At 34.1% G+C, this 25344-nt stretch overlaps 3 protein-coding genes across 3 annotated transcripts in view; 1 reads left to right on the top strand and 2 right to left on the bottom strand.

Annotated features, from left to right (window-relative positions):
• LOC123564730 (uncharacterized) overlaps positions 1-14257 on the top strand; it is a 46255-nt gene extending 31998 nt beyond the window's left edge. Inside the window, exons 9-15 of the mRNA XM_053537366.1 lie at positions 2419-2592; positions 5477-5620; positions 6486-6645; positions 8439-8594; positions 9158-9246; positions 9637-9657; positions 11652-14257. Of these exons, the coding sequence (XP_053393341.1) occupies positions 2419-2592; positions 5477-5620; positions 6486-6645; positions 8439-8594; positions 9158-9246; positions 9637-9657; positions 11652-11686 (779 nt within the window). The 3' untranslated portion in view covers positions 11687-14257. The remainder of the gene's footprint in view (positions 1-2418; positions 2593-5476; positions 5621-6485; positions 6646-8438; positions 8595-9157; positions 9247-9636; positions 9658-11651) is intronic.
• Positions 14258-22949: 8692 nt separating this feature from the next.
• LOC128555303 (zinc finger protein 862-like) lies at positions 22950-24648 on the bottom strand. The gene has a single exon (XM_053537367.1). It carries the CDS (start codon positions 24625-24627, stop codon positions 23176-23178), a length of 1452 nt encoding a protein of 483 aa, XP_053393342.1. The 5' UTR covers positions 24628-24648; the 3' UTR covers positions 22950-23175.
• LOC128549839 (zinc finger protein 862-like) lies at positions 23176-24594 on the bottom strand. Its single transcript, XM_053527514.1, has one exon. The coding sequence runs from the start codon at positions 24592-24594 to the stop codon at positions 23176-23178; it is 1419 nt and encodes a 472-aa protein (XP_053383489.1).
• Positions 24649-25344: the final 696 nt, after the last annotated feature.

Here is a 25344-nt window from a genome sequence, read left to right as displayed (position 1 = left end):
CTGACACAGTCAATCGCTTCTGTAATACATCTTTCTTGTCTAGCAAATCTCTTCATGTCCCTATCGACATTTGAATGTACCATAAATGACTTTTTTTAGTTTCTTGGAATGCGACAACCTGAAAAACTGCTTCATAAATATCTGTAGGCTCCTTGACAAATTCTACCTTAAATCTAGCTGTATCATCATACAACCCATCAAGAAATCGTCGAAGTAGATCTTCACGCCTTGTTGTTGGATCTCTGTCGGAATAAGCACTGTCGTACAATCTTTTAAGATCTAAAGCATATTCCTCTACTGTCTAATGTTTCTGTTGATTAGACTAAACTCTTCACCAAAAGTCTTCGCTGTACGAAATACTCTGAAACGCTTGTTGAGCTGGTTGCAATCGTCCAAATACAAAATCACCTGCACTGCATAGTAACCTAGGCAGCAGTTCATCAACCTATCGTCGTCTGTCCACTCGAATCTGTGTGCAACCTTAGGAAATCTGTTAAACCAAACTTACTCAAATATGAAGCATCGTTAACTCCAACATTTCCAGCAACTGCACCTGCAAATTCTACGGGTAGTTATGAATATTTATCAGTCTGAGAGAGACACCTAGAGTTAAAAAAGACAATATGTTCATTTATCTGTACGTCGTACACCAAAGCCCGCCCGCTTAGCTCAGTAGGGAGAGCGTAGGTCTACGGATCGCGGGGTCGCGAGTTCGATTCCCGGGCTGGGCGTATGTTCTCCGTGACGATTTGATAAAAGACATTGTGTCTGAAATCATTCGTCCTCTACCTCTGATAATTCATGTGGAGAAGTTGGCAGTTACTTGCGGACAACAGGTTTATACTGGTACAGAATCCAGGAACACTTGTCAGATTAATTGCCCGCCATTATATGGCTAAAATACTGTTGAAAAGCGTTAAACCCAAAACAAACAAACAAACGTCGTGCATCAGGTTATTTATACAGAAACATCGTGTTAACATTGTTAGTTGAAAATAAGCTGCTAATAACATTTCAAGTATCATTAAATCGGATAAGCCTTAAGGCCGGTTTCGAACCGTAACATATACTATTTATTATTTTTGCTTTGTCCACCAACAGCGACGGTCACCTTGGCTACACTCTATATCATTAAATTATTCCATTTATCTTGCAACATTATCGACTCTCTCTGAAGTAAATTTTATTTATGACATAAAAATCGATAGAGTGGATTTACCGGAAGTACTGAGCACAGCAAACGCAGCCGCATCATATATCACAAAGTCGTCTCGCCGAGCAGAAAATGCAGTGGAAAGAAATAGCAGAATGTTTTGCGCATTATTTTGCGCTGGTAGGATCATTCCAAATCGATGTTTTCATTTTTGTGCCCCTCCCGCCGATATTCTATTTTTTGAGTGTGTGTGGATCGGGAAGGCGAGTGACTTCGATTTGCACCTGTACACTTTTCAAGCCGTGCGTCCGAATGTGTGTTTTGGGGCTTTATGTGGAATTTAACCCGTCCTCTCCCCACTGCCCCACGCGCCCCTAAAAATCTCAGTCCTTTTTATTTTTTTCTTGCTTTTCTTTTTTTATTATATTTTGTAGTATCTATCCCCCCCCCCCCCCCCCGATGACTCATTCTTCCAACCCAAGGTAATAAAAAAAGTAATGAAAAAGTTTACCTAATCGTGTGTTGTCAACATGTAGCATATGACGTACAGTGACATGATGTTTGGAACTGTTTGCTTTGGATATATATCTAGAATTTGGTTCTGACCAAAAGGTGTGTACATATCAAAAATTCAACTTTTGAACACAGTATACAGCAATACGTGTACTTTGGTAGCAGTCAGGCTGGATGCAGTAGCACTCTCTTTTGAATTTTATAACATTAGATAAAATGGAAACCCACAGGTCGCCAAACACGACATAAAAAGATATGTTGCAGGCTCGGGTTTACTGAGGCTGTTCATCGGCAAGCTAGCGTTCCCGTTCTCTAGCTCCGGGTTAAGCAGAACTCAGTATTTACACATGTAACAAGTATCGGGATAAAAATATAGAGGCACCCTCAAGTTCTTTCTTGGAACCTTCAATTACACACAAAGTACATTTCCATTAAAAGCAGCGTATGTATTCCAGTTAAGTTAATGGGTTCTCCATAAAGGAGAATACAGTGAGCAGAACTTTAGAATCTGAGGTTACGAAACCCGCATACTAAAGAAGCTGCCAAAAGTAAAAGTTGGAAAGCAAGCAATATAACCTATTGGTGATGAAAAAACAACAACACCTATAGCTATTAAAGCCGGACTACTGGAACCTCCAAAGCCGAGATGTTCAAGCTGAAAAAGTAAACAGTTCATAACACAAATTAAATGTCGTGCTGAACAATCTAAAGAGATCGAAATATACCTATATTCAATGCAATTTCCATTTCAGAATATGGGCTATATGCACGGTCGCAGGTCAGTGCCTCGCTGGGACAATTCAATTATTTTAGTCAACGAGATTATACAATAACAGTTGTCTGTGATGATAGACTGGACAGTGTCAGTGAGAATATAACAGTTAATCTCATACCGAACGCGCCTCCAGTAATCAATAATCTACCAGGTGATGTATAATGTATATCTATCAGCGGCTTGCATTCAAATAAGTAACCCGTAATCTTCTCGGAGATTTGCCACTGGCAGTTGAGCCTGTGTAGTACATTTGTACTTTTTATAATTCAAGTATTCTTTCCGTTGTATATATGTATGTACTGTCTGTAAGCGAGTATAGTTTATTATGTCTCCCACATGATTGTTTTAGTGCCATCCATCCGTCTTTCTGATACAAAGTTTGTCCAAGCACCTCCTCCAAAAACACTAGATAGATTTAGACCAAACATGACACAAATGATTATTGCTCCGGTTTGCTGGGTTAAGGCTTGATTCATTATGATGTTTTGGCCACTTGTCTTACATCATTTTGTGGCTTTCCACTAAAAACTTCAGGGTTAATCAGCGCCAGACTTAAAGCATATTGTTTAAGTTCAGTGATTTTTGGTTGCGGGTTTATCCCGCTACCAACGTTAAGTGTATTTCTGACAATCATGTAGTATCTTTATTTGATTCCAAATCACATCAAAAGGAATTTGTTCATGTGCTACACAAAGTAGTCCCATTCTTGAAAAACGTGGATGAATTATCAATGATCAAGCAGTTCTTATTCATTCTCTATCCATTCACACTGGCCATTTAGATTATATAAGATCTGTCAATGATTAGGTATTCCAGCCCATGGTTACATCACTGACTTCCAGCTGTTCATGTAAGGTCAGGCAGAGTTTATCTTAGATATGAGGCACATTAAGTATTTGTTTCTTATACATGTATATTTATAGATTGGCATTTAAAATGAAAATAACTATAGCAAAACCCGCAACCACCAGACATCTCAAGGCTTTGATTACTTGAGTTATGGCATTTGATTTCTTGTATTTTACCTTTCCCGGGCATTTGCTTCGATACTTAAGAGGAATTATACCAAGCTCACAAAAGTGACCATAGCCAAGCCTAGTTTTGCGTATTATGGGCATATTTCGTTTCGGTGTAGCGGAGCTATGAACCTTATTTCATTAAATTTTATGAAGTTTCAGTCACTTCGCTTATATAATAGAGAGTATTTATACCAATACTTACGAAAATAATCACTACAAAGTTTTATTATGCATATCATTGGCATCCTCATTTAGGTTTTTTAGATTTAGTAGAGTTATGACCTCTGATTGTAAAACTGTGTGATATTTTGGCAATTTCTCTTACACAATTGGACAGATTTACACCAAAAAATGCAGATGTTCGTGCCAAACCTAGTTACATACATCACCGATATGCTCAATTACAGTGAGTTTTGGCCCTTGATTTGTCGTATTGTACGGTGTTTACACTACTTTCTGTATATATATAGGCTGAATTTCACAAAACCTCCGGAATGATAAGTATAAAACGTAGTTGGGCATATTTTCCTCATGTTCTGAATAAACTATTTTCAACGGTGTCATGACCCTTTATTTGTCAAAATCCTTAATCTGTGCTACTTCTCTGATACCACTGGTTGGAATTCCCCAGGAATATCCACTGCCTAAACTAGTGGTATTTGTAGTTGAAATGTTATAGTTACATGTTAATGTAAGTCATTTTTCCTAGTGTTATGGTGACATTTTACAGTTTCTACATGGTTAGTGATGAGGGACATACGTTTTTCATGTAAATAATTTACAGTTAATACTGACATATAAAGATTGTAGCGAATATCAAGTGCTATATAAATGGAAGTTGCGAATATTTTTACAATTTTGTAATAACAGATATTTTGAAAATAGAGGATGATTCTAATAAGTACAGCTGTGTAAAGCTATTTCGTTATGTTTAAATAACAACTTTTTTACTGTTTCCTATGGAGAATGAATGCCTTTAGATAAAAGTCAACATTTTACCATTTTGCCTTTCAAAACCAAATAGATATTAAATCAAACATTGAATATTCTAAACAAAAATTGAAAGCATTAAATGCAGCTAAAGTCCTTATAATTTCTGATTTTAATTGCGGGACTCACGCTTTAGAAAATGTTGCCGCATGCATTCAGTTTATCTACAATAAGGGCTTTTTGAATATTGTCTGAATGTACTAATTTGACTTTACTCTTTGTCCAGAGAATGCGATATAAATGATTTTATGCATTTATTTTTATTTCATATGCAACTCCTCATTAAACCTTCTTTTTCAGGAATATATAAATAAACCAGATGAATCAATTTAACACAGTGTATTTTAACTGAATAATTATATAAGTTTCGCTGTAAGAAGATGTTTAAAAAAGGCGTAGTAATTCTATGCTTGCATGGAAAGAAACTTCGGCAAGAAATTCAAACAATAACATTTTTTTGATTAACAAAGTTAACGAAAGATGACAAATGAATGCAGAAACGAAAAGTCGTAAATCATTTCATGCCCACACACTTGTTTAATAACTTTACTTTTCTCAATCTAAGCTAAATACTGAGATAAAAATCCAAGATGCAAATTGAATGATTTGTTGTTGCAAGAGCTCTTAATATAGTGTTATTAAGTGGCACATTTTCTTATACATTTTTACATTTATGAAAGTTAAAACGTTTACATAAACAATAGATTTTTTTTCAGAAACCTATAAAAAGTAGATCTGAGAACTGTTTCTCTTTTATACAATACCAGTAAATAAAGAAATTCCTCGTAGATGTATATATCAACAATAACAAAATCATTCAAAATATTCCAGAAGGTTCTGAAACGGTGTTTATTACAGTATATCAAATGTTCTAAAAAATTCGCTAAATGTCAAGCTAGTTATGTAATATTCAAAACAATAACATTTGGTAAACTGAATATACAACTATACGTCAACACTTGGCAGCATATTATTTTGCAATGAGATTTTGTTAATCACAAATAATGTATGACCACTTATTACCAGGGACAGGGACATTACTCACTGTAAATACGTCTACCACGCCTGGCACCATAGTTTTTACAGTTGATTATACCGATCCCGAGGACAATACGGTCAACGTTACCTTTACCGCAGATCCTTCAGATTGTCCATTTGCAGTTTTAAACTGTAAGTAATAGCGATTATCTCCTTTATTGCAATTTATTGCCTAGAGACTAAGACATGACAAATATCAAATATAGAAACAAATAACCATATCTTTAATATCATTTCCTAGAGGATTATTAAATAGGTTTACCAAATGAATTTTAGTAAATTATTTATTAAATTTCTCTGACGAATTAAATTATGTGTAAAATTAAGCATGCTTTTTCCGCTTTTTATATTATTTCATATCTCTCACATGACTGCGGAGGTTATGATAAGTGATATATGTTTGTTTTATTTATTGCCTGTCAACAAACTGCTTAATATAGCAACTGTAATAAGAGCAGGTACTTGCAAATTATTTTCAAGATTATTGCTGTATACTAGACTTTTACTAGGAAGGATCTTATTTTTGCATGCTTTTACAGTATAATCGTGCATAAGGTTTTTAAACATAAATATATATAAACAACCACGTGTCAAACTTTCTACATTGATGCGATATTTTTAAGTTTTGATTTTGAATTTCAGATGCCAATATATATATATATATGCTTAGTTCTTTTTAATCGAAATGTCATATCCGTATTTTAGTGTATCAAATGAATTATGATATCCAGGAAATATAATCATATAAATATCTTATAAAATAATCGTTTTAGAAGTTGACTTGAAACTAGACTTTATACTAACCCTTCCACCGTAGAAACATCGATATATTCTTGTGAGTGTATCATTCTGACAGTCCCCAGTGTGTTCAGTCTATCTATAAAACTTTGCACAAGCGTTTTGAGCCATACTAACATAGTGTGTACAATATACTTACATATGGCATTTCTTTGAGAACCATATGTAACCTTTATAATATATATTTTTTACCTTTCAGCGGGCGATGTGATTGTACTTGATACAATAACTACGTTCAGCTCCTCTGCATGTAACATCCTTGTTGGCGTGGCCGACAAAAGAAACTCCGGCATTAGCAGGACCCTGAGTATCATTTTGAACGTGGTTACAGAGGCAACCACATCATCTACTTCCGACAGGTAAAGCTTTTAGTCTGATTGGTATAGCCTTTATTACGATACTTTAATTCCAATAGGATTTTGTTTTACGATTTTTATTTATTCCGTTCCGAAAGGAATAGTTTCTATTTGAAACTTTTAATTCCGATAGGTATTCTTTCTGTTACGATGTTTTTTATTCCTCTGGGATATGTATTACAATACTTTTTTTTATTTCGACAGGTTTGCTTTTTATAACGATACCATTTTCAAGCAAAAATCATATTACGATACTTTTTATTCTGATATGTGTAATTTTATTACAATATTTTCATTAAGTTATGTATTTTTATAACACTTTTTATCCCGACTGGGTATAGGCTAGCGACTGCGTTCTTTACATAAAGAATGTTATTCCTGAATGATATTTGTAAAGGCATGTGTGATATAGACAATGACAACAAACGCTGTAGTCTGTGTTATTTACATACGCCATTTTTGTATGTTTTGCTCACACGTCTTCATTGTTTCCTGAACGGCACGGCAACAAAAAAATGCAAAACTAAACACTGAATTTGCTTTTTGATTCTGTATTATAAAGAATGATACAAATATAAATCATAGCTTCGAAGACCCATATCATTAACAGTTCATGTCTAAAAAGGCTAATTCCCGTTATCTTTGTCTGACTTGTATATAAGGGTGCATTAAAAAACATGAAAATGGATGTCGAGTTAACGCACAAATTTCCGATGCAAGGCAAAATATGATTTTTCCTAAACAACCAACTGTTCAAGTTTACTTGTATCCATAGCAAAGTTATGAGCGTTTCAGAACATAATAACCAGCTAGGCCAGGGTGTAGCCAGATGCCGGGGACGTTAATCATACGTTTTCGAAAGAAACGTCGTTCAAAATGGAAGCAGCACAACGTCACTTGATCAAATTTGTTGTTTTAAACAAAACCAGAAAACTAAATGAAAGGGGAATTCTGAAACTTTTAAGACTAAAGCGCTTTTGTAGAAACGATCATAGGAACAAGCACGATTTTTTCATGGACATTTTAGGGTATTGTATAGCCATATACAATATGCATTGAACATTTCAACACAACTGGTTTTGCTATAGATGAGTGATGTACAGACATTTTAACACAATCGTGTACGTTAGCTTTTTTATCACAAACTTAGTGATCTAAGAAGACAGTTAGCAATTAACATCTACATAAAGATGCGTTATTATGTGAATGTATAAGCCAATCAGATTCAGCAAGAATTTAAAACCGTGCCCAAATACGTCAGCATCCTATTGTTATATTGCTGCTGTCAGCCATTGTAACGGAAGACTCGACATTTACGTTTCTCAGTTAACTGCATCAGTGAGCATTTTATCAGGAATTGTTTATGAAAACACTTACCATGAGCATAGCTTAAGCAGCTTTATTCGATGAGATGGTTGTCTGTTTGTTAAGATTAATTGTTAATATGTCAAATTATACGATAAATCGGATTGCAATATTTATTAAAGCAAAAAAGACTTTTGTGAAAAAAAAAAGAACAAAGAAAAAAGAACAAAAAAGCAAGACGTAGATATATAAATATTCGACAATAGCATGACAGTTGTAAGATAAAACAGAAACTTAACTGCACATGAATTACCTTGTTTATATTTGTTCACGTTTATTCATGGCCAGATCCAGTAAAAGAAAGTAGCGTCTGTGGTAGGAAAAGAAAAGATTGAAATGTTCTTTTTTCAAGTATTCAAAACATTTCAACGGAGTTATTTCACAAACCATCACATGACTCATTTGTTTTTCTTTTGAATGATATTTTTCAGATACAAAACATTTTTTGATGACACACGGAATATTATTTGGTTCGTGCTACTAATGGTACTTCTCGCAATTACGGCTGTTGTGACACTATTTGTCTGTTGTAACTACGTCTGTATGCCATCCTGCTGCAAATGCCCATGTGTAGGCGGAAAGAGAAGGTATGTCTTATATACGCAATTGTATGTTTGCTACTTATCCGAGTTTAACCCTTACCCTGCTATATTTCTAAAATGGACTGTTTCATCATTCAATTTGGGCAGCACCAATAATGATTTGAAGGGATATTCACTGAAAAATTACTGATTGAATAGCGAACAGCGCTGACCATGATCAGCCTGCACATCTTGGTCAACACTGGTCGCAAACGCAAAATCACTTGTCGCCAGCAGGCTATATGCATAGTATTAAGCGTGAAATCGACATGTCTGCTTAAATATTCTAAAAGTTCTTACTATAATCTATAGAAAAATAAATTATATGAAGGCGGGTGTTATCACAATATTATCTTAGGAGATTTTGATATTTTAGGATAGTGTTGCACATGCCTGATATTGTCTAGGGTACCACATAGGTACTTTAACTATCCATCTTTAAATTGACAAATGGGCTTGTTTTAGCAATATTCTAAGGCTTCTGGCTAGTTTTGGATTTTTAATTCTAAAAAGCAATAGGAAGTTTAATATAAATTTGTTGAATTGTATACGTATACGTAATATTTAAGGTTTGGCTCGAAACCGCGTCATATTCAAAGGGGATACACAACACCTCCAACGAAGCCTAAGAGACCAAATGATTCACAAATGATGTCCGGTAAGTTAAGACTAGCAGGCGGTACTCTTTTCTAATTTGAAAGTAATTTCGACATCAAAGAGGTTTTTGACAGTCATGTCTTTAAAGATGTATGTTTGAAATTATTTGTAGATACGGGCACGAATTTTGTCATATAAGTTAATGTTAGTAAATGAAATTATATCAATTAAATGTAATTGTTTAAGGAAGATGTAAATTTATAACGAATAAAGAACATGCGTATCCTTATATTTCTCTTAATATAGAGAGAATATATTTTACCATATTGTTTCAAAAAGTAGTGTCTGAATCATTAATATGCGCATGACTATCAAATTCCATTGTAATACTTAAAAGTATATATGATTTTCACTTTTGAAAAAATAAATTTGCTCTATTTTATTTGAACAGTTCGCCCGCCTCCTCCAAAAGGTTTGTACTTTTTAATATTTGAAATATATTCTTGTTGCTTTGCACTCTGCAAAAGCATTGCGCACGTGCATACTTTTACAGTATAAAAGCAATCAACTGCTGTAAAAGTGATATTGACAAAAAAAGTATTTAAGTCAAAATGTTCCATAAGGTCGATGGATCAGTTTAATACAAGTTCAATAAATAAGTATTAGATTCACAAGTTGCTTAAAATGAATATACATTTATTGCAAGTCTTTGTCAGTCTTTAGACGAGCTTTAGCCTAAATCTACAAGAACACAAACTTTACAAAAATCATCAAATTAGTATTCATTGATGAAAAACATATAGTTTTCTAATGACTTAAAAGAAAAAAAAATAGAAATATTTTTAGCATATTTTCTGTCAGAGATATGAATTAAAGTTCCTTATTTGGGCCAGACACTATTACTCCTAATGTAAAATCAATTAGAACTTTAAGGATTTAGATTTTGTTTTCATGAAAAAATTAGTTGAATCTTCATCAATTTTGTCAAAGTTTTCTGAACTAAACAGTTTACTCGATACTTTAGGATCGGTTTCGACGTTTACACATATGCAAAATGCATTACTTGTGTATATGTATTTAAAAGCACATTGGACCTCCTCTAAAAGAATCTAATACTTTTCTATGTAAACAATACGCAGTTATGAAAATACCATAAGATGCTCTAGCACTGGCATATGTAGTAAAAATACAAAGAGATGCTGTAGCTTTGGCATTATTGTAAAGTACAATAAGATGCTGTAGCTTTGGCATTATTGTAAAGTACCATAAGATGCTGTAGCACGGCGTATGTAATAAAAATACAAAGAGATTATGTAGCTTTGGCATTATTGTAAAGTACCATAAGATGCTGTAGCTTTGGCATTATTGTAAAGTACCATAAGATGCTGTAGCACGGCGTATGTAATAAAAATACAAAGAGATTATGTAGCTTTGGCATTATTGTAAAGTACCATAAGATGCTGTAGCACGGCATATGTAGTAAAAATACAAAGAGATTATGTAGCTTTGGCATTATTGTAAAGTACAATAAGATACTGTAGCTTTGGCATTATAGTAAAAATACCATAAGCTGATGTAGCCTTGTAGCTTTTTATTACAACAGACATAACATAAGGTGCTATAAGCTTTAGCATTATCGTAAAATACCACAAAATACTGTCGAGACTGTATTAGCTGCTTAACTTACTATAACAATGAATAAGGCAAGAGTTAATTTTTATTTTCTATTACATATAAGTATAAAATATGAATACAAGCTTTGCATAGAGTAATTCGTTTAGTATTTATATAGTTTTTTTATAGTTAAAGTTTTGCGCAATTTTAAAATAAACGACAGCTGAAAGATATGACCGTTTCAAATGTCATTCAAGACAAATTATTTATTTGTCAATTGTATGTGTCGTTGTAGACTCTGATATTTTTTATTTCCTTCGGTTTCAATGTTTTATAAATATTTGTATCTGAATACATCAGAAGTGTGGCAAAGAACTTTGCTTATAAAATGCGTTTGTCCAAAATACATACAACGCATCTACATGTGCATATCATGTTAAAGGCGTCCAAAGGTGCGTGAAAAAAGTTCGAATTTTGAAAATAGCATTATAATTTTAAATTTCAAGAAATTTCCTTGTGTAAAAGTGTGCGATATGAAAGTTTTGAAAATGTATTTCTGTTTTCAGGTACCAAGTTTAAAAATACATCAACTGCATGTTGCTTTTTTTTAGAATACAACATAATTGTTTAATTTCATAATTACGGTACTAGTAATCAAGATAGATATAAAAATACCTATTACTATTTTACTAACTTTTACGATTTAGCTTAATGTTTATTCTTTCAGTAGGTGTTAAAAGACCCAGAAGTAAAAGAAAACTATGCTAAATAATATGTCAATCACACTAAAAGACAGTTGTGAGGTATTTATGTGAGATTCAATATTTTTGAAAGTGTTGTTCTATTTTTCAGCACATGGTTGGGAAAAAGATGTGGACAGATATTAAATTTCTAACGAGAGCGAGTGAAACTGGAACCCTTTCAATACATTTATTTGCTATAAGAATTAATTGTATCCAGTTTGTTTTATGTTTGCATGTTTGAGTGTTATTCATACATGCTGCAATGAAAGTAATTATTTAAAGGTAACTGTAACATTACAATAAGTATGAGCATCAGTGAATTGACATTATGAACATAAATTCCTTAAAATAACGTTACCTGTGACAGATTTGTTTTACGGTTATTTATCAACATTCACTATATAGATGTATAATTATTTCTGTTAGGTGTGCAGAACGAAGAATTTGTTATATATGTTGTTCATGGCACAGCTATTTTGATTACAGTTTCAGAAATTCCCATTCATTTTTAGTATTTTCAATTTCATGTTCAGTAATTTCCATTATAAATTCAGTAATCATTCATATAACAATTGTATTTCGATCATGTTTACAATTTTAGTGATTTTTCATGTGCAAAACATATTCAGAGTAGCTATGAATGAGTAGCTATTTGAGGTGAGAACGTTCTTAAAAATTTGAGACGCATTTTAAGTAACCAAGTCTATTTTGTTGTTTCAGCACAATACACAATGCATTTTATCAGTGAGCTTCTTTAGTTGAATGCATTAAATAAAACACTTACTTCATGTAAAACCGGGCAAATTCCAAATTTATGTACCTGACAAAGGTGATATTCATCTCACCATCAATAGCTGTTATTTATATGAGCTGCGCCTTAAGAAAACCAACATAGTGCGTTTGTGACCAGCATGGATCCAGACCAGCCTGCGCATCCGCACAGTCTGGTCAGGCTCCATGCTGTTCGCTTTCAAATCCTACTGCAATTAGAGAAACAGCAAACAACGTGGATCCTGACCAGACTGCGCGGATACGCAGGCTGGACTGGATCCATGCTGATTGCAAACGCACTATGTTGGTATTCTCATGAGAAAGTATGGTAATGACACGTTTTAAGACATATATCTCTTTTGAGTTGTGTCGATAAATTGATTGAAAGAATAAAACAAAACTACTTACATGTAATATACAACCATCTTCACGACAGTAAACTTCAGTCTATTTTAGAATTTTAATTCGAGTAAAATAGAGGCAATTATATTTTCAAACGTATACAAACGCATACTATTAACCTTACTTAGTACAATATATCAAATAAATTTGTTAGTGATCACAAGCAATTTCGTGTGACTTTTAGCAACGGAAAACAATAAAGGCACACTTAAAATGTTTTATTTTAAGGAGAGTACAACTGTAAGCTAATATAGCTTTCTGTTCAATTCCCCAACAATTATTTTTTTAATGAATGAAGAATTGCTGAATCAAAAATATACCCAGTTTCCTTTACATAGGTTACTGACCGTTCCAAGGCGAGGCTGTGCCCCCATTTTCAACTTTCTGCCTGTCTTGTATTTTGTGTTGCGTACTAGCATTTAGGAGTAACCAGTCGCTTTTATTAATATATTTGAAAGGTTACTGGAATGAACCACTTCAGTAAAGTGGTACCCTACCTTATTTATATCTTATTTCTATAATAAATATTTAAATGACTGCCTCCTTCGACAATTAGACGCCGTGTGCAGTGATAAGCGTGACGGCTTTAGAATCTAACTTTTGTGAGTTCGAATTCCAACGGAAATCAATACTTTTTTTTCATTTTATATTTTGCTAACATACATTTTAAAATGATGATAATGTTAAATATGTGTTTGAATTGCATTACTTGTATCATTTTGCTTTTTTTCGCATATAATATAGGTTTTACAAATATCTTCTTGATTGTGAATTATTCAACATAGTTGACATATCTCTTTACAATTTGGTCACTCAACTAACTGATGACACTGATTCGGAGGAAACCGACACCGCCAGCGAGTGTGAGGATGCTCCATTGGACGCGTGTGTTTGAAATATATTGAATGTATTGAAATTGTATGAATGAAAGTAAAAATGAAATTGAAATGATGAAATAAAATGAAATAATAATAATAAACATGAAAAATATAAATAAAACAAATTCAATCATCAACCAAATCGCCCTGTGTGGGATTCGAACCCACAGCCTCCTAATCGCAAAAGTTAAATGACTAGCAAGATTCCTCAATTCTACCAACTGGGCTACCGAGGGAATTTCGATATATACATTATTGGAAATATATTTATAGTTTTAAATAAGTCGAATATCTTTCAAACTCTTATTTAATCAAAACACTGATAGTACTGATGGGTCGGGACAATTCAGCTATATTTAATAATCTCCAGGGTTCATACAGAAATCTGGGAACTTAATTCAAGGACTTTCCAAGGACAAATTGGCATTTTCAAGGACCTGTACGGCGCTCCATTTTTTAGACTGTTACAGTTTTTCTTTGGTGTTTATACTTTGAAAAACATTTATCAAACTATTTAAACCATAAATATTGTTCAAAACTTTCGCTATTTCGAATTTACATAAGCTATCAGCTTGTTTTCCAATCCATGTATTTGACATGTAAAAATTTGTTGTACATGTTATGTGTATATTGCTTCAAAAATAAAATATTGTTTAAACTAAAACTTTCGCCCATGGCACTTTTTTCAATTGTTTTAATACAAATTCGGCAATGCGCTTTGTGGACGTCATTTTCCTTTCTGCACCATCTATAATCTTTTGGCCAACTCAGTTTGAAACGGCACTTACCATTTTGAAATTAATTGTCAGTACATCACAATTGGAATCAGTAAAATTTACTTTTTTACAATTCGATTCGACATTTCAAGCACTTTTCAAGATGCAGCTCGTTTTGAAGCACTCTCCAAGGCCTTGGTCCGAGAGCTCACGGACTTTTATTGCAACGATTGAGGCCAAAAGAAGTTTATACATTTTTGGAAACAATATTTCATATCCTGCATGAAAACCCATTTCTTAAGTGTCAAAGCCGTGCCTATCTATATTTTGTTCACTTATGTTTGTGATAGGGGAGGTAAAACTCACTTGTAAAAATATTAGGGTGTAGGGTAAAGTTTATGTCTACCAGTTTTTTCACTGATTAATTACAGTAACTATTTGATTGTCAGTAAATGTATATATGTCCAACAATGACAGCAATAAGAAATTCATCAAAAAGGACTGAAGGGCAAACTGGATATTCAAGGTCAAAGGTCAGATTTATGTAAAAATCACAAAAATTGGCATATTTGAAATTCATTTTTATTCTTAAAAAATAGTTTGTTATCATAAGTCACTCATCTTTATTCATGTAATATGTGTATATCAGCCAAAATTAGAAATGCAAATTTTATTGCAAAAAGTCAAGGTCACCCCTGATAATTGAAGGTCAAAGTTCATTTTAATGCAAAAAATGTGAAAATTATTACCTTAACTTTTTCTATTCTGTTTAGTATGTTTTCACATTATTAGTCACTGAAGTTAATTCGTTTTGATGTTTGTATGTCAGGCAAAGACAGCAGTGCAAATGTAACCCTAAAAATGCCAAGAGTAAAGCTAATATCAAGGGTCAAAGGTCAAAATTGTGTGAAAAATCGCATGAATAGCTTCCTGTTTGAAAAATAACAGATATGTATTAATCATTATAAGTAATTGCTCGTGATTTATTTAAATGTATATATGTCTCACAATGTCAGTAATAAAGATATCGTCTAAAATCAGACAAGTTCAAATGTAATATTAAGGGTCAAAGGTCATTTTCAATAAAGAATGAAAAAAATAGCTCTTTAACTTTTCTCTTTGTTAACAATATCTTGTCGATATTAGTCAATGGTATCAGTTTATTTTAATGTATAAATGTTAGGCCATGTCTGGTTTGCACAAATAATTTCAAAACATTCAAGTTCGATCATAATATGAAAGGTCAAAGGTCAAAAAGTGAGTAAAATGTTGCAATAATATCACCTATTTGTAATATATTTTTATTGTTTAAAAGTATTTATTTTGTCATTTCAGTAACTGATCGTTGTTCATTTTACTGTATATATGTCAGACAATGTCATGGAAGAGAAAATATGTCAAGGTCAAACCTGGTATTAAAGATCAGGGGTCATTTTTGTGTAAAAGATCAAAATGTAGCATACTTACTCATTACTTTGTTAAAAAATAGCTTGTTGTTATTATTCACTTTAACAATTTGTTTTAATGTATACATGTCAACCAAGGTCAGCAATGTAGATTTTATCCTAATAAGTCAAAGCCAGCCCTTTTTATCCAAGGTCAAAGGTCAAATTTGTGTGAAAATTCGCAAAAAAACCAGCATTTTGCAATGATTTTTGTCAACACTAGTAACTGATCATTATTCATTTTCAAGTATATATAACAGATGATATCATTCTTCCTTAATTATGAAAAATTAGTCAAGGTCAAACCTGACACTAAAGGTCAAAGGAGAGGGTCTTCAAGAAACTCGCCATTATGAAAAAATGGCTTTAACAAGTTGGGGAGGAAATGAATAGATCCTACGTTAAGTCTACACAGGCACCGTACGGCCCATAGCATAGTACGCATCCACCTCATGAGTAACTTCTTCCAAAACCAGTACAGATAAACTGGACAAGGTTCAAAATTCAGGTCTGAGGATAATTCTCAAAGCAATGAAAACAACTCCAATAGAAAAAATGGAAAAGACAGCCAACCTTGAGCCATTAGAGACAAGACGAGAGTACAAAGCCATTGTGCAGGCAAAGAAAGCAAAGAGACTACCATCATGCCCACTCCACTCAAAACTCCAGAGCAGAACTAAGAACATACTGAAACGACAGAGTCTCAACGATATCGTCAAAAAACTGCAGAAAGGAAAGGCAGCAGCACTAGACACAGAGACTTGTACCCGATGAATGGGTTCCTAGACAATGCTCTCCAAAGATCAGATTGGAGGTACCAGGAGTAGAAGAAAAGGGAAAACAACACCAGGCCCACCAACAATCTTTTACGCTAGAAATGATCGATGACCGCTATCCAGCACACTCTTGGATCCAAGCATATACCGATGGAACAGTGGAAAAAGCAGTTCATAATGCTGCAAGTGGTGCCTACATCAAATTTCCAGAACAAAATATAGATAGGCATTGCTTTGCCACTAGATGCGGCAGTGAATTTCACCGCTTCTGCATGTCGCTGGCATCTCCCCACGGCTTGGTCTCATTTTGGATGTCTATGGGCTAAACAGCCTGGCGTACTTCTTCCAGATAGAAACCGCTCTGCAGGATGTGGAATGGTATTTGTTCCTCTGATCCGCACTGGCATTTTGGTGTCTTTGCATCACCGCACTTCTTCATATGTTTTCTCAGGCCACAGTGTCAAGTGCGCTGACGGAGGATAGTTGTTTGGCTGTGCCTGATTAGCTTGTGCAGACTGTCATGATTTGGCAGGTAGCCTCCATCATTTATGTTCTTCAATTCTTACGAAAATCTGTTTTTCTGCAGAATCTGAGATTCTCTGTATGAAGTTGGAGGTTTGGAACTGTATTTCCTTGGTTGCTTCCTTTGCAAGTTTGTCCGCAGCTTCATCTCCGGCTATACCTACATTTCCAGCAGCTGTCTCGTTAAGATGTCTGATGGACCTGCTGAGAGTCTGAAGAGCTCACTTGGAGTCTGTCAGGAAAACAATATTTTGTCCATCTTCTCCTCGCTCATACAGTTGGGGTGTGGCCGAAGTAGGGGCTTGCGTCTCGGCTCTAAAGTCTGAGAATCTCTTGCCGACTGAGTGAGAGAGTGAGAGAAAATTTGATGTAGGCACCACTTCCAGCATTCTGAACTGCTTTTTCCGCTGATCCATCGGTATATGCTTGGATCCAAGAGTGTGCTGGATAGCGGTCATTGATCATTTCTAGCGTAAAAGATTGTTGGTGGGCCTGATATTGTTCTCCCTTTTCTTCTACTCCTGGTACCTCCAATCTGATATTTGGAGCACATTGCCTAGGAACCCATTCATCGGGCACAAGCGGCTCTGCCTCTGTGTCCAGTGCTCCTGTTTTTCATTTCTGCAGTTCTTTGACGATATCGTTGAGATTCTGTCGTTTCAGTATGTTTTTTCAGTTCTGCTCTCGAGTTTTGAAAGGAGTGGGTGTGAAGGAAGTCTCATTGCCTTCTCTGCCTGCACAAGAGCTATTGTATGCCTGTCTTGTCTCTAATGGCTCAAAGTTGGATGTCTTTTACAATTCTTTTATTGGAGTTGTTTTCATTGCTCCGAGAATTATCTTCAGGCCTGAATTTTGAACCTCGTCCAGTTTATCTGTACTGGTTTTGGAAGCAGTTACCCATGAGGTGTATGCGTACTCTGCTATGGGCCGAACGGTGCCTGTGTAGACTTGCCGTAGGATTTTTTCATTTGCTCTCCATCTTGTTCAAGCCATTTTTTCATAATGGCAAGTTTCTTGAAGACCCTCTCCGTTGACCTTTAATGTCAGGTTTGACAATGACTGATTTTTCATAATTAAGGAAGAATGATATCACCTGTTATATATACTTGAAAATGAATAATGATCAGTTACTAGTGTTGACAAAAACACCCTAAAACAATAAAGAAAAATCATTGCAAAAATGCTGGTTTTTTTTGCGAATTTTCAAACAAATTTGACCTTTGACCTTGGATAAAAAGGGCTGGCTTTGACTTATTAGGATAAAACCTACATTACTGACCTTGCTTGACATGTATACATTAAAATAAATTTCTAACAGTGAATAATAACAACAAGCTATTTTTTAACAAAGTAATGAGTAAGTATGCTACATTTTGATCTTTTACACAAAAATGACCCCTGCCCTTAATACCAAGTTTGACCTTGACTTATTGTCTCCTCTATGACATCTTCTGACATATATACTTTAAAATGAACAACGATTAGTTACTGAAATGACAAAACAAATACTTTTAAACAATAAAAATATATACAAATAGGTGATATTATTGCAACATTTTACTCACTTTTTGACCTTTGACCTTTCAATTTATGATTGAACTTGAATGTTTTGAAATTATATGTGCATACCTGACATGGCCTAACACTTATACATTAAAATGAACTGATATCATTGACTAATATCGACAAGATATTGTTAAAAAAGAGAAAAGTTAAAGAGCTATTTTTTCATTCTTTTACTTGAAAATGACCTTTGACCCTTAATATTACATTTGAACTTGTCTGATTTTTGACGATATCTGTATTACTGATATTATGAGACAAATATACATTTAAATAAATCACGAGCAATTACTAATAATGATTAATACATATCTGTTGTTTTTCAAACAGGAAGCTATTCATGCGATTTTTCACACAAATTTGACCTTTGACCCTTGATATTAGCTTTACTCTTGGCATTTTTAGGGTTACATTTGCACTGCTGACTTTGCCTGACATACAGACATTAAAACGAATTAACTTCACTGACTAACAAAGTGAAGACATATTAAACAGATTAGAAAAAGTTACGGTAATAATTTTCACATTTTTGCATTAAAATGAACTTTGACCTTCAATTATCAGGGGTGACCTTGACTTTTTGCAATAAAATTTGCATTTCTAATTTTGGCTGATATACACACATTACATAAATAAAGATGAGTGACTTATGATTACAAACTATTTATTAAGAATAAAAATGAATTTCAAATATGCCAATTTTTGTGATTTTTACATAAATATGACCTTTGACCTTGAATATCCAGTTTGCCCTTCAGTCCTTTTTGATGAATTTCTTATTGCTGTCATTGTTGGACATATATACATTTACTGACAATCAGATAGTTACTGTAATTAATCAGTGAAAAAACTAGTAGGCGAAAACTTTACCCTACCCCCTAATATTTTTACAAGTGAGTTTTACCTCCCCTATCACAAACATAAGTGAACAAAATATAGATAGGCACGGCTTTGACACTTAAGAAAAGGGTTTTCATGCAGGATATGAAATATTGTTTTCAAAAATGTATAAACTTCTTTTGGCCTCAATTGTTGCAATAAAAGTCCGTGAGCTCTCGGACCACCTGTGCGAACCCTAAGATTTACACCAGAAATCTGTTTATGTCTGGCATTTCCAAGATTCATGCGCGCGCTGTAGGTACAAATAAAAAACAAACCAGTTTATAATCAGATTGTACTTTGTAGCTTTGAAATATGTCAAAATATTAAACTCACAAACGAACACAAATTCAACATTATTGTATGAATCCTATTATACATAATGACTTTAACATATCTGCCTTTAGTAAATAGTATCAGTTTGGATTGTCAACTCAAATATTCTTTTGTTTATTAAAGGTTAAACTTACATATTTAATTTAAACAAATTTGTTTGCGATATGTGTACCTACACGGAAAACCCAGTCCCGGATTAAGACTATTCACTTGCAGTGAACATTACGACTGGTAACAAGAGCTGTCACAGGAGACAGCGCCCCCGACTATTTCGATGCTGGATAGAGAAACTGGACACATCTGAGGAAACTGAAGCTGTCACTGGAGTGTTTAATGACTCCAATGGTAGATGAAGATATTGCTAAATAGCTTGAATCTGTGTCAAAAATATTAAGTATTAGGTATTAAGAGAGGTAAAAATACAGTGTAAGCTTCTCAAATTTATAAAATAAATGAAAATAAAATATGTATCAGAAACCATCTGATGCTGAATATCATGCTTGATTCTGCCTTTGCAATCAGTTTAGATCACAATCAGCATGCACATCTGTGCAGTCTGATCATAATCAGTATGTACATCTGAACAGTCTGATCATGATCTGTACTGTTTGCCATTCAGTCAGTATCTTTTTGTTAGCATCTAATTTTACAATTAATGGTAGTATTTCCAGATTAAAAGATGGAAATATTGATTATCTAAATTGCGCAGGGTACGGGTAAACAGGACAGCAATGTGGAATATGACCATAGTGACAGCGTGCATCTAACTCCTCTAACATGTTACAGCAGCATAGATATTAAACTTCAAAGGGTTCATGCAAATATTTCCCCCAATATTCAACTTCATGAACTTCCCAAAAACATTTCAGGGTTCAAAAACTTGATATCAATCCTTCTTTTCATGTAATGCCACGGTAGTATTATATTTCATGCACCAGCAATATAAGTCATCAGAAAACATGCTTTTGAATACTCTTCATTTGCACCCAAACAAATTCGTTCTCAGGCGAAAAATATGATAATTTAACTAGTGATAATTTTGTTTCCTTTTTTTATTTATTTTTTTTTAATATTTTTTTTTCGAATTCCTTAGATAACATCTAAAACATTTCAGATTCAGAGATGTTAATTGATCACATGTTTGACTTTGCGGGAGTGTAATAAAGCAAATGAATAAAAATGATAATACACTAGAGTTTTGATGTCGATATTGTTTAAAAATATATATGAAAATTGGTTGACTTGTTTCTATAGTGAAAGAAAGTAGAATTTTTGTTGTGTCAATAGGAAACGCTAATATGTACCGTAATTAATGCTTGGCAGAGCCTCGCATTTCTTTATATTATTCAACTTGTTTAAAAATTCAGTATGAAAAGACACTTATGTAATATCTTTTATAATATCCTTTATCGAAGTGATGTTATGGATCTCGCGTGCAATCATAACAAAATAGAAAGTGCTAGACCAACTTTGCTAAATAAATAAGCACTTCTGTGAAGAAAACAAAGAATCTGCTTGTAAATGAAATTCATCTTTTAAAAGATTTTTGCCAAACATGCGACAGCGCAGCACTGCAAATTATGCTTAGTTAAAGCTTCATTCCAATATGGTGCCTTCCAGCAAATGAATTACATCTTTTTTTTTCCTAAGTCTTAGCATCTGTATTAGTACTTATTTTATATTTCTAAAATAATTAAAAAAATTATTTTTGCCAATAAAAACAAACAAAATGTTGTTAAATGCAGTTATTTTACATAGTACATTAAATTCATACATGTAGTACATTTTTTTCATATTAAAAAAACGTTTATGGTAGTCCTTGTTTAGGTTCTCATCATTTTCAATAACACTGTCAGAGCTTTACAGAAACAGTCACTTTTGCAGATTCAATAATATTTTCATATATCAATCAATAACAAAAGCACTTGTGAGTATCATCCAGGCTGTTATTAGAAGAACTGGATTATGGTCGTTCAACGCCTTTCTCACAGTCTGTTAAATGTCTTCTACTTTCTGCTCGTACCCATGACAATGTCTGTCTTAAAACTTCTAGCATTATACTGGTATACACTCCAAACACCTGAAATGATAAACTTGACAAGCAATTGATTAAGTTACACTTTTCATCTTATAGGAAATCAGTCACAATATTTGAAACTTATGTTTATGTTATCTTGTATAAGTATATACATTTTACTGAGATACTGAAATACTGAGCTCCATTTTTTTCATCAATAACTTTGTTTGGTCAAATGGTTCAATTTTGCTTGACATCAAATAAAAATAAATGTACACGTAACAAAAGCGGTAACAACATTTATTTCGCATTTGTTATTGCCACCGGGAACTTACTTTTAGTATTTTAGACTTGGAATTGTTGCACTGCTGAATTCATTCTACTAACAGAGTAGATTATAACAGTTACTAATATCACGAAGTGAGAGCTGTTTACATTAAATATTTAACAAAAACTATGTTTGTGACAATAAATCATAGCTTTTCCTCAGCAAACATCATATACATTGTTAACATAGCAGTACAACTACAAGTATACAATTTGATTACCGCACCGCCAGAGGTCCGTTTGTCATTACCAGAACCCTAGCCTGCATGTAACGAAACTAATTCACAAGCAAGTTTACATGCTGGCTGCACATAAATTCAATTTTCATAAGATAAAAACATATTCAGGTGTCAAATTTAACAATATTTCCTACTAGCTAAAATTAGCTAGTGCCATTTTTGTTCACTAGCTAAAACAAGGTGCACAATCACGTGATTTGTTACGTTTCAACTGGGGTATCACGCCAAGCAGAATCGTAAATTAAACGTTGTTTTTATAGGTAAAGATTTTTAAAAATATATTTTTGTGAAATGACACCTAGCTGGTGCAAATCCTTATATAAATACGTACCTCCGGTGATATAACATCCGTGTCCGCTTTAGTTTTGCTGGTAACCTGGACAAACCGCAATGCTTCCACAGCAAGTGTATTTTCAAATGGCTTGAAAACCAAACCCAAGGACTGTTCCTTGATAAACGACCAACTAGTTTACAAATTCTGCTCGGCGTACCCCAGCTGAAACGTCAAAAGTCACGTGATTGTGCACCGTGTAAAAGGAAAAGATACTAGCTAAAATCAAACACGGGTATTTTATAGATTTTTACTGGCCAGAACAAAAGGTTTAATCCATGTTAGGTAAACAGACTAAAGTTAACTATTTAAGTCAATTCATTATTGTGACTAGTCACTCCTTTAACACAATTTTAATGTTTTGCTAAAGAATTAACTAATGAACTGAAACTGTATGCAGTCACTGTCAGTCAAGTCACTAAGGGCACATTTTAATTCCTGTGACCATATGGCAATATGTTTGGTCTCTTCTGTCTCTGACCACTTAGCCACCATCTCCTTACTGCTGGTCTTGGATTGAAGTCATTAAATTTAACATTGGTGACTGAAATCCTCATTAAGATATCCATCATATCCACATTCAGATTACACCTCCAGTCAGTTTTGATCCGTTTCATAGTAGAAAAGGCCCGTTCACATGAGGCATTGGAGAGAGGGTATACACTTGTCAAATGAATGACTTTTAATATGTCCTTATAGTCCCCTTTATCTGAGTCTTCTTGACTAATCATCTGCCAGACTAGAAGTGGGTGCATTGTTGCATAGCGAGCTGTGTTGGCAACATGGATTTTCAAGTCATTCCATTGACTGAGGGCGTTGACTAGATCGCAGTCAGCATTCTGTAGGACAGTTGAGAAATGTCTGTAAACAACCCTTACGTCTTCCACTCCATAAAGGAGAAGGGCAGCTCTCTCATTTGGAAGGGGCCAGTTTTTGTGATCAAATGCATTACATGCAAGATATATACTCTCTGACACTATGTTGTCAAACCTTGCAGCTATGCAGTCTATGACAGACTGTACAATCCTTTGTCTGTCAGTAATAAGGGAATGACAGTCTTCGGCAAGCATGTTTAAAAGAGTGTGTCCACGGTATTGATTGTCTTGTATTTCATGCTGCAACTCAGTAACAGCTGGCCCATCATTGTCAAACATCTGACGTAGAGTTCCCTCAGCACTCTGCAGTTTTGTAACTGCACTATACACGGTAATGTCCTCTCGCTGAAATAAAAGGCTGATCTTTGCTACTTCGTTGAGGACATCTTTAACAAAAGCAATGTATCTTAGCATTTTATGCTGCTTTAGCATTATGAGGTAGCCTCTGACTCTTGCTCTGTCTTCTGCTTTATTAGAATTATCTTCTGCGTAATTCTCCATTTGAGTTACAATGATGGGCCAGTTCTTCAGTAACTTAGTGACTGCTTTCAGTTTATGATTGACCCACCTTGTTCCATTTGCTTTTTCAGGTTTCAAGAAATGTTCTCCAAGTAAATCAGCGATATCATTAGCTTCTTTATTACGTTTTGCTGAACACTTGTAAAACTGGTATATGGAGACTAGCATTTCTATTACTTTGTCCATGTAAGTCCCTTTGAAGGAGTCTTTCACAGCTAACTCCAACCTATGTGCCAGACACCAAACAGACAAAATCCAATCTGCATTGCCTTCTTCTTTCATTAATGTTATGACACCACGGCGAGATCCCATCATTACACTTGCTCCGTCAGAACAAAACCCTACTGTCTTCTGTTTATAATCCTGCAAATCAAACTCAGTAAATGCCTTATTTATAGCTTCCAATATACCTGTGGCTTTTGTATTTTCTGGCTGTTCTAACTTAAGGTATTTCATTTTTGGGTAATAGTTTTCGAGTACTTTAACCATGATTACCTCTTTCTCAGTCTCTAATCTCTTTCCCGTATGATGTTTATGGTAGTTCTACAAGATCGAATCCATTTTCTTCTTTACTGATTTGGAATTTGATTAAAACCCTGCTCCGGGGCTATTCAAATTTTATTGTGTTTGCAATCCATGATTACAATACGTAATAGATAACGGCCGCGTGCAACACTTTAGCACGCAATCCACAAATATTTTATGCAGAATTTTATATGATAAATAGATCGGCGTGAAGTTGGCAGTACAGCAGTAGCAGCAGTAGTAGCAGTTAACTGCTACTACTGCCAGCAGTTACAGCAGTTAACTGCTGCTACTGCCAGCAGTTACAGCAGTTAACTGCTACTACTGCCAGCAGTTACAGCAGTTAATAAGTTGTTACAGCAGTTTATGTTACTGACATTAAATATTTTGTTTCCCATTCTTCACAATAGACGTTCATATCAGTACATCAAAATGCTGTCTCATATTACCATTTTCCCTTAATTTACTCTTATTTTACAGAGGGATGCGCTCCCTGTCCCCACACCCATGCTCCTACGCACATGGTAAAGTAAGTTTTAGGAACAAGTTTGATGTAATTAATTCCCCTGATTTACTCGTTATGAAAATGAAAGTAGAAAAATCGCGATTTTCCAGACAGTTACATGTTTACAAATGGTTTCGTAAGTGGCCCGGATACGTTTTCTTAATAAAATGAATAAA

Source organism: Mercenaria mercenaria, chromosome 2 (assembly GCF_021730395.1).
Source record: "Mercenaria mercenaria strain notata chromosome 2, MADL_Memer_1, whole genome shotgun sequence".
In the NCBI taxonomy this organism is placed as follows: Eukaryota; Metazoa; Mollusca; class Bivalvia; order Venerida; family Veneridae; genus Mercenaria; species Mercenaria mercenaria.
The sequence above is the reverse complement of the archived record's forward strand: the minus strand, read 5'-3'. Positions and strand labels throughout refer to the sequence as shown.